Raw genomic sequence first — 10,657 nt, forward strand, 5'->3', positions numbered from 1 at the left:
TTAAAGCAAATGTTAGACTAGTTTAGAACGAGGTTCGTTTCACCCATAGAATTTTCACCTCTTAGTATTATTACTTAGTATTACTGAAAAGTCCGATGGTTCCACTGTAATCCAATATCCGATTGATCCAATCCGGCGACCGACCATTGACCGGCGAACATGGCGGCAAAATTTGTTGGCAAGTGATATCGTTGCTGAAGTGGTTTTTTTACTCGCAAGAAGCGCGTTTTGCGTCCAATTTAACTCATTGAGCTTTTGGCTCAGCCTGTCGCCAATAATGGAGACCACACCGCCCACGTTGCGCCGTGGTCTCGTGCCCGTAATGGAGTATCTGCTGCAGGGCAGCATCATGGACGGAGCTTGCGAAGTGCTGCTTCACCGGCTGCGAGGTCTTTGCGACAACTCTGACTCTCCGATCGAGTCATTTCACGACTACGAAATGGTCTTTCAGATAAGTGGGTCTGCTTTTGATCTGCTCGATATTCATGAAGCTGTCGTTTGGGCTGATAGCGATGTCATATGATACAAGCGAACACAGAAAATGATTTATTGATGAACCGGAAAGAAGGGTTGGATGAAAAGGCCGTGCTGAAATTTACATTGATGCATTCCGTAGTTTTGTGTTGTCACATTTGCTTTTATAGTAAATCGCACGATTGTGTGTGTGTGTGTGTGTGTGTTGATGTAATGCGTTCTTCGAAGCTGCACTATTTTCCTCATGATAAAAAATATATATATATATATGCAATGTGCGTACAATCAATGTGCTGCTTGGTACACCGAAGCCGTCATTTGCTTAAGGCGCATTTCCCGTTTGTTTGTTGATCTGGAACCTCTGGCAATCTGGCATCTTTATGGGTTTGTGTAGGAGGGTCCACAGGAACACCACTCACTGTGAGAGCAAGGCAGTCGCTTGACAGCCCACAGATGCCATGGTAAGCATGTCATACTAGCACACTTCACTGACATTTTGAGCTTAAGTTCTGGGTGCTGGAAAATTTGGAATGTGACATTATTCTAAGAGGCTAACAGCTTAATAAATGTGTTCTTATTTCAGGCTGTGATGATAATCTGCTTGTCTAACGGTGTTCTTTGCTCATATTGAAGTGATTGCAGCAAACATTGACAGGAAGTTCAAAGGTCTATATTTTTATTTTCAGGCATCTCCGTTACTTGGGACAGCCTGAAGTTGGGGACAAAAGCAGGCACACAGTTGTGAGAAGCTGCATTGATGTCAGTACGTCAAATAATGTTGCCAGCTTTCTTAATGAGCTGGGGTTTCGGTGAGTCATCAGCCATATGACGCAACTGTCATACTTTCGTGCATATTGTTTATGTAAAACAATTCAGGACCAGGACTGCTGCTACAAATTGGAAGGGTCATATTGTCGTGTCTTCAAGCTTGAGATCATGCTTTTTTTTATCATGATCAAGAAACACTATCTAGGCACTATACAAGGGCACAAATTTATTGGAAATTTGTTATATTGACCTCTGCTCTGTGCACTTAGAAAGCTTGAAATGGAAAAACAGAATGCTCTATGCTATGGCTGTTACATTTCAGTGTTGCAGTTATAATAACAGGCCAATCCCACTAGCTTATGTCATCTGCTATGCGATGTCGTGCTGGCGTATGTAAGGACCACCAGTTGGTCTATATCTCTAGAGCTCTCCGCTATGGCATCTCTTGTAGCCTGAGTCACTTCGGGACTCAGGCTGTGAGAATTTCTGCCTTGCCCATATCCTTTCCTTCTTGATTTCAACTAGGATATTATCACCTCTTGTTTGTTTTAACACTATAGTATTAAGGGCCCTGTTCATTGAAAGTCCAGTGGCGGTGCCAGCATTATGAGTGAAAACTCACGAGTGTGGCACTGGCAAGCAGTAGCTGGCAGCTGAAGTGGTCACGCACTGACTGTATGTAGGGTTGCGTGACACTGCGTTTGAAAGGAGCTGTCAGGTCAAGCCTCTTTTTTCATATGAAAGGGTAATATGAGAATCACCCTGCCAGGACCCTTGCATTTATGTTACCCCTAGGCCACACAAGCATGTCCATATGGCTTGGTTAAATCAGGAATTTATCTGGAGTGTGGTACCTTGCACTATTGCGCATAACCCTAAAGGCAGTGTTAGTGTCCTCATAATTTTTTTCTTACCAACTCTGCTCCCTTCCAGTCTTTAATGAAAGACCCATCCATAGCTTGCCGCATTGCCCTCAATTTAAGTTCAGCCCTTTTTGTTATCCTTTGTATCTGACCTGCAGGCAAGTACCAGAAGATACAACTGTTACATGTTCTCCTCTTGAGTGATATTGGCTAACTTCTCTTCATCTTCTGAATGCACTTGCCAAATGCACTGTTTTTTACTTTGGTTCCCCTGATTATTTCACTCTCTTGGTTGGGATCTGTAGTGACTGCCTGCCTTTCTAGGTGCAGTTCCTTTGTGCCTTCCAACATTTCACTGTTTGTTGTAAATTGCTTGAATATTAACCTAGTTCTTTGGTTGTGCAATGCTTTTGTTCTCTCCTAGTTCTTTGGTTGTGCAATGCTTTTGTTCTCTGATTATTTAGCGATACAACATTAACAGCAAACCAATTACATAGTTATTTTTCATGGGCATTTGTCTTACTTTTCTCACTTGTAATCACAGAATATGGTCAATATATCAGGTGGCTGTGCGGCACGCATATTTATTTTATGGCAGTGGTACCTGTGCTTTGAAAAATAGGCAGGGCATATAATGCAGAAAACAAATAATGATAGAGTTTTAGAGTTGTATAGTGGGCTCTGAGAGAAAGTAAATATAGCAGGGGTAGCAGAGTCAGGTGAGCAGGATTAAGAAGGTTATGAGAGGGTTAATTGGACAACACTGGAACAGCTTGTTGTATCTGCAGTGGAGATAGTTGGGTGGATGATGTATGCTTTGCATTTCTTTATTGTTGCACAATACTGACAAATGCATTTTGTTTTTCTAGATTAGACTTTGAATTTGTCTTGAAAGGACATATGTTTCAAAAAGGACGCATGAAGATCATCGTAGCCAAAGTATTTCGGGTAAGAAATGATTTAAAAATTTCAGTCGCGGGCTCGCATTTCATCTCTGCTCGTGACCGCCGCGTTCTACCGTGGAGGCCGCACGCTCTCCTTTTTTGTGTGTACTTGCTTCTTTCTCCTCTCCCTTTCCACTTCGTGCGCGGTCCAATTCATCGATGCCTCCTATTTTAACTTAGTGGCTAGCTTCTTCTTTTCCTTGTTGGGCATGCATTCAGTGCTAAGCTCGGGATGCTTTTGGCTTCACCACATCGAATTAATGTGAACCAAGATCCTTCAGTCAGCGGTTAGCTGGCTTGAACACCCTGTGGACATTTTTTTTTTTTTCAAATAACGGTACCAAAATTGCCATTTTATTTTTAATTGATGGAAATGGTAAGTTGGGTCTGTAAAGCATTTAAAACATTATCAAATATTTTTTTTCTGGCATGCAACAATCTTTATTACGCATATTTATATTGTGGAAATTGGCTGTATAAGGGTAACAAGGAATACATGAAAAAGCTTCCGAAAAATACCTATAAAAGTCACGAAATGTTTGTCACACTCACGAAATCACTCAGATCTTCCTATTTCCAATGGTTGTGGTGGAGAGTCAACGTCAAAAGTTACCCCCAGCGATCCTTTGAAGACGAACCTGGAAGGTGCTGGAGGGAAGTTTTTCAAATCAATTTTGAACCACTCATGGCTGCTTCCAACTGAGTCCTTTTCATCTTCATCCTCTGTCTTGCTGTATCGAAGATCTTCGCTGTCGTCATCCTCACCTGAGGAACAAAAATGATAATCTTAGCGTCGTTGGAGTCAGTAGTATTGCCGTTCTTTCGCTCCGCCATGTTCATTTGTGCACTTACAACTTGAAAAGTTTCTTCATTCAGGCCTAGCAAAATGCAATCAGTCGCTCAGTACCTGTGCTGCCATCTCTAGGGAAACCGAAAAAATGCTTTGGGCGAAGCCTCCTAGTCTTAAACCATTGTCAGAGTGCCAGAAAGCACATGACGGGCTGGACTAGTCATGAGCCAGAAATGACAGTTGGCCTATGATGAGTCCGACTCATCCAAGTCCGGAACGAGGTTAATGTTATACAATACCCAACTCATGTTGATTGCTTGGTGGACTGATCCTGTTCTGACTAGGTGTTCCTAAAATTTTCGAGACATGTTGATGGAAGCCAGCGAGCGTTTTTGCAGTTATAATGGTAGCAGTGGCTGTTCGCACTCCGATTGCGGCACTTGCCAAGGGTACTGCCCGTGCGAGACGCACGCATGCAGTTATGGAAATGCTTTCAGGGGTTCATTTGTTCCAGATCCACCTTGTTCTCATACGTTTTAAAGTTCCTACAGTCGTTATTCTTCTTACGAGGGTCTGCCATTCTGTCTATCTTCAGCTGGTGCAGCAAGGAAACCCTGAAAGCATCGAGCCGATCTCAAACTCTCACATAATAGAGCTGAGTGTTATTGCTCCAGCTGGACAGGTAAGAAACTAAACTCTGTTTGTTGTAACTAGCATGCCCCGATTTTCGGTAAGACTACATGTGCTGGTATGTTGACTATAAATTCCAGCTTATAAGTGATCCCATAGGGAGTTTCCCACTTGTACTGCCGACAACTTTGAAACCAATTTATCTTTCCTTGCTATGCTTCAATCACTCAAGGAGAAAAAAAGCTTCATGTTAGTTCGACAAATTATATGTCTGAAAACAAAAGTGCCTGTGGGCACATATTGTACTGGCATGCTTATTAGAAGTGCTTTTTTGCAGGAATCATTAGGTGACGAGATGAAGGCATTTGCGGACCAGCTGAAGCCGTATCCTTTTCTTGGATTGAGCTTTGTGCCATTCTTCCCACAGGCGTGTAAACACTCAAAATTTGTTAGCAGCAAATTGAATCTTCCCCTGTTCGATTTGTCGAACAAATTAAACATAGTACACATTGAGAATTATTCGAAAAGAACTGAATGTGGTCTTAGGTTTTTGAATACGTTAAGCGCAATATTTGAGTAGGCATGGCACAGTTTTCTTCAGTGAGAAAGCCATTTCAGAAATACAGCCAGCCCGCACATCCTATGGCATGCTGTCATGATCAGTTTTCATATGATTGAGGGTTCACAGCTGCGACATGATTGTTTCCAGTCTCAATACTTACTGTGCTCATACATGGCCTTCAAGATTAGACGACACAGCAGGGCTCACGCAGGCTAAAATAGTGTATTTGGTTCTGTTCAGTTCCTATTTGATTCAGTTTGCAAAATACTATTTGTGCAGTTTTTTTTTTTTTTTGCAATATCATTTCAGTCAGTTTATTTCTTACTAGAACTGTTTGAAGTGCAATATGGATAGCCGTTCTTCTGGGAGGCTGTCTGTAGAAATACTTTGAAATATACACTGAAATTCTGCGATTTTGCGCCAAAAAAATATCCTTACTGCAAGCAGTAATTGCACTAATTTGAGGCTTGCATGTTTTGGTTCCACACGAGGAAAATATGAGGTGCGGAATCGCGTTGGCTTGCAGTAATTGTATATATTTCTTGACACATGCGCCAGCCTTGTGGAGCTTGAGAAGATTGACCACACGAGACTCCAACACATCTAAGTCTCTTAACTCAATTTTGTGACCATTTTGTTGTTCTCATTGCTGTGTACATAGGCCATACTTCAGTGTAATAAACTATGCTATTACTAACATTACAAACACTGCCTCATTGCTGTCAGCATATTCTTTCTACAAGGCTAGCAGACATGCACTGCAAGATAATTGCGTTTCAGAAAGCATTGCATGTGAAGGACATCTGGGCGCATCGTAGCTGCCTATGCTGCACATACAGCATGTAGGTCTGAGCCTAGCTTGTACTGTGGCCAAGGATTAAATGTCTTCACCTTTATTTTAATATCTCAGATGCAAAGAAAGGCTTTGAAGGCATACTGCAGAGAAATTGCGATTTTCTGTGAAATCACTGAAGTTGCATTCAGAAGATGCGATTATCTAAAGTCGCAGTACTTATTTCACATATTTTTGTCAAATGGTATTATTTTCAGAGTTTTGTACATGTGCCCCAGACACTACTTGCTCAGGTGGGAAGCATGCGTGATGTCACACATCTCGCAGTGACTTGTTCCCGCTGTATCATTGTGGAAAGATGCGTTCAAAACAATGTAGAAGTGGCAGTGCAAGCATCGACTGTTCAGATATGAAGACAATCAGGGACTATATATATAGTATTTTGCATTTTTATCGTAAAGACTTTCAAAAATTTCCCCGCTTCAAATGATTGCTTGTTTGCACTGAAACTGTGAACAGAGCTTGCATGCTATGTTAACCTTTGTATCGTGACAAGTTTTACAACAATACTCACTTAGTCAAGCCGCGCATCACGTAAAAGCACAATTGTCTATGCCGAGATCTACGATTCCAAACCCGCAAATGCCATTTCCTCGCTATAAGAGTGTCGGTGGCGCCATCTCTAAATAAGCCACATCACTGTCATCGCTTTCTCTTTCACACTTGTATGTTGGCATACCGCAGTTCCACACACCCACCACAGTGAAATAAAATGTCAAACCATCATAAAATAATAAGACCTCCACACAACACGACGAAATAAACGAGAAAAACGCAGCCCAGGAGTTCGCGATGTCGTCCTCCGATGCTTTGAGAGCCACGAAAGTAGACTATATCAGCTGAATTGGATGAACTCAATACCTTTTTATTGGTGAAGCCACGCTAAATCAGTTGTATCTAATAATTTTCCCCTAAGTTGGACGCAGATGTTCAAAGGGCTTTAGTTTAAGCAGACGAAACAGTTTAAACGGCTTGTTCAAAGGGCTTGCGCACCTTGCAATGCTCCTCTCGGTGCTGTGTGGCGCTTCCCACTGCAGAAGAGATGGTGCCACCACCTCCCTTCAGTGAGGAAATGGCGTTTGCGGGTTTTGGATCGTCGATCTCAGCGTAGACGATTACGCTTATACGTCATGCACCGCATCGACCAAGTGTCGTTGTAAAACTTCCCACGATACAAAAATTGCCGCAATATGCGAGCTTATAATAAACATTTTCCTTCCTTCCTTTGCGCAGTTTCACTGCAAATGGGTGATCAGCTGAAGCGGAAAAATGTGTGAAAGTGTTCACAATAAAAATGCAAAATACTGTATATCACATGGCCACGATTCAGCCGCCTCATCATGACGGGAAAAGTAAAATTAGCTTGGGGAGAGTCGGACATTTTGGCCAGGCGTGCACACCCAGCAAAGTAACAGCTGTACTGATTATATTCTATCTTGGTATGCCGTGGACAAGTTCTCTTGATAAAGGATGAAGCATTAATACATTTTCATTCTCGAGGTACCACTGTCATTCATAGCTTGATTTGCCGAAAAGCACCCGCTGCGTCAAGCTGAGGCAGATTTGAAATAGAGAATTTTGCATGACGTAAGCAGTGTCAACAGTGGAGCGACTATTTGAAGTCTAAAAGCAGACAGGTCAATAGCATTAGCAAAAATATTTACCAATTTTTGTTATTGGGCATTGTCACAACCATTAGACTTGCGTGCGTTACTCAGATAAAAAGGATCTATATACAGATCCCCGGGTGGCATGAGCGTTGTTAGCAAATTGCCATAGTAGTTGCTATGGAAACAGCCCTTGCAAGGTTACATTTTGATCATCTAAGCACTTGAAGAAGAAAAAGGTGTCTGCTCAGTGTCCATTATACTTGTACGTGCTGGCATGAAAACTCCAGTAATTGGCTTATTTTCTATTTTCCTGCAAATTCAAGTATGCTTGTATTTTGCCTGCAGGCAGTTCGGTTAATGTACTATTCTTGAATTCGGAACAGGAGACAAGTGCGTTTCCAGTTTTGTTCCGTTCCATGTAGCATCCTTATTACCTGTTGGGGTAGGTTATTTGAAATTGAATACAAATAATAAAAATGAAAGTACTCATGAAGAACCACTTCACAAGGAAAATGCATATGTCACAAACATTCCAGCATCTTTATCCTTTGTTCTATGTAATTACATGCTCTCAGCATGTGCTACAGAGAGCACATTTTTTTTTTTCAACATCTTTTCTATATGCCACATGTACGGTCCCCTCTGCCAACACATGACTTCCACACTTGCCCTTTCTAGGGGATATACACAGTCTAGAGTCAGGTTTAAGCTGCTGTCAGTCACATGCTTAGGATTAGCAACACGGCAAGGTTTACTTCATAGCTGCGGCAAACAAAATAGTCCCACTAAAAAAAAAAAATAATATTCAGAAGATTTTTTTTTGTAATGCTATCCATATTCTTTCATGCTCACAGTCTTCAGGAAATGTACAATTCCTTCAGCGGCAGTGTACAATTGTACACATCAACTTTGTGCGCTCTGCGCTCCCACCCTTACTTCAAATCGCCTGAGAAGCAACATTAGTAGTTGCGCCACCGCGGTGGTGCAATGGTTAAGGTGCCAGACTATTGTGTCGGAATTCTCTGGTTCGATCCCGACTGCCAGCTGCTGTGTTTCGACGGATATGCTGTGCGGTGTCATTGCACGTTAGATTCCCAGGTGGTCGAAATTAATATGTAGCCGTCAGCCATCCAGTACAGCACCTCTTTCTCTCTTTCTACTTTATCCCATGGCACAGGTCGGGTGTCCACAGAGCAAGTATGACAGATACTGTGCCTTTCCTTTGCTGTGAACCAATTATTGTATCATTATTAAGCAACATTAGTACTCAAAAATGCTTTCGGAACGGACTAGCCCATAGCCCATGGGCTAGTCCGTTCCGAAGGCATTTTTGAGTACTAATGTTGCTTATTAATGATACAATAATTGGCTCACAGCAAAGGAAAGGCACAGTATCTGTCATACTTGCTTAGTTCGTTCAATCTAGCTAGCGTTCAACGGACAATCTAGAGCCCGTAGGCTTAAAAAGTGCCAACAGTCCTCACATAACGTTGCAGTTTTATTTCATTTCGAAGCAGTAGGGCGCAGCTTATATGTATATTTTGCATATTATAGGTAATAGAGAGCATTCGGAAAGCCGTCAGAACGCATAGACTACATGGGCTCAGGCATTTTTGGCCAGGATAGCCGACGGGAACATCACAGATAAGGACTTCTCAAACAATGAATTCGAAGAATCTGCCGAAATTGTGGTTAGTAAGGCTCTCCATCACCCAACAGCAATTTTAAACTTTTAGTCAGTATTTTCTTCTATGATATTTTATTTCAGTCTTGGGTGCTTCAAATGAATATTCTTTGCAAATAGACCATAGCATCACCAGAAGCAATGATGAAGAGGCCATTTAGCCACCACTAAAAAGGAAATAGAACCCCGGTGAAGCGCATTAGGAAGAAATTCTCACAGGGTGAACTCTGCGTGCAGCTGCACCCTTAATCGCAGATCATCTACTCTTCAGCTGCTCAACAACATTACGAAGTACTTCTCAGGTAACTTTTTTTACGACCTAGCACGTTTCACCAACGTTGGTGCGCTGCAAAGAGATGGAAATCGAGCTCAATGCCTTATCAGAAGAAATCGGTTTTCATTGGCAAGACACAAGAATACCGACGCTATGACATCCAAATGATTTTTCAAGATTTGAGCAGCACTACCATGTCACTGCCATCGAGGCTCCTCAGATCCTTTCAAGAACAAGCTTTGGAAATAGTCAACAGTAATCGATTCTGTCAGAAGTATATGTCTTGAATTGGAACCCTTTGCAGAAAGTTTTATACTGACAAACATATGGTGCCTCTTAAAGGAAAAGTTCCCATTAAGCAGTTTGTGAAAAAAAAAATTGGAACCTAAGAATTAAATACTTGTCGACGACACTAAGTTCAGTGGGAACAACCACCGGCTCCTTCACTTGAACGCCGACTTCCAATAAAGGTGCGAAAACACTGGTTGCATTTTGAAGTCTCGAGTTTGCTGTTGCAAATGCAGTTTTCTTTTCCACTAGTGCCACAGAAGTCTGCTGCTATTAATTTCACACCAGAAGTTAGCCGTCATTTAGGCAGACAAACTAAGAGGCAAAGAAAATGCATAATTAAATATTTCTGCAACGTTAAGACTGGATGAAACTATTTGTTCCTTGTGTAGGTGATCATAAATAACCTTCGTGGCCCTGAGGTGCCATGTGTACAAACGTACACAATTTTTTTATTGCCTCAATAAACATGGCCCTATTGATTTCATTCAGTTTGGATTCATATCAGAGACAATCTTTCAAGGAATCAAAAATTTCCCTCGCTTTTTCTTAATTCACACATGAAAGATTCACACCACAATAATAATGTTAGAATCTTGAGTTTAACAGCACCTTTGCACCCTCTTCTCCTTCATTGGTCCGGCAGCTGCATGTGTTCGATTCAATTTCAGAAATCTCTAGGAACAATTGACTACAGAATGTGAGAGCATCTTCAGACGATCCCCTATATGTAACTTGTACTACAAATGCACGTGCAGAGGCAAATAAGGTTTTTGCAGACTTTGTGCAAGAAACGATGCAGTTTTAGTGATGTGGGGAAGCAGTACAAAATTAGACTGCCCAAGATTTAATGCAGTACCCCTTTTATAGAGCAAAAAAAAATTTTAAAATGTAGCAATTACTAAAACCTTATTCTC

The 10,657-nt window shown here is 41.6% G+C and overlaps 1 protein-coding gene across 1 annotated transcript; it reads left to right on the forward strand.

Moving 5' to 3' along the window:
* Positions 1–126: 126 nt before the first annotated feature.
* On the forward strand, positions 127–5,737 carry MED18 (mediator complex subunit 18). The gene is made up of 7 exons (XM_084601896.1): positions 127–455; positions 869–935; positions 1,161–1,283; positions 2,975–3,053; positions 4,435–4,521; positions 4,807–4,853; positions 5,590–5,737. The coding sequence occupies exons 1-7, from the start codon at positions 278–280 to the stop codon at positions 5,636–5,638; spliced, it is 630 nt and encodes a 209-aa protein (XP_084458022.1). The 5' UTR covers positions 127–277; the 3' UTR covers positions 5,639–5,737.
* The last annotated feature ends 4,920 nt before the right edge of the window (positions 5,738–10,657 follow it).

This window comes from Amblyomma maculatum, chromosome 4 (genome assembly GCF_055883805.1).
Source record: "Amblyomma maculatum isolate TAMU_Amacu chromosome 4, ASM5588380v1, whole genome shotgun sequence".
Lineage (NCBI taxonomy): Eukaryota > Metazoa > Arthropoda > Arachnida > Ixodida > Ixodidae > Amblyomma > Amblyomma maculatum.

Bases quoted from the DNA above. Each gene is read 5' to 3' on its own strand.
- MED18 (XM_084601896.1), top strand. From the start codon at position 278: ATGGAGACCACACCGCCCACGTTGCGCCGTGGTCTCGTGCCCGTAATG. The intron at 936-1,160 runs GTAAGCATGTCA...TTTTATTTTCAG, and splicing joins GACAGCCCACAGATGCCATG to GCATCTCCGTTACTTGGGAC. The intron at 3,054-4,434 runs GTAAGAAATGAT...GTCTATCTTCAG, and splicing joins TCGTAGCCAAAGTATTTCGG to CTGGTGCAGCAAGGAAACCC.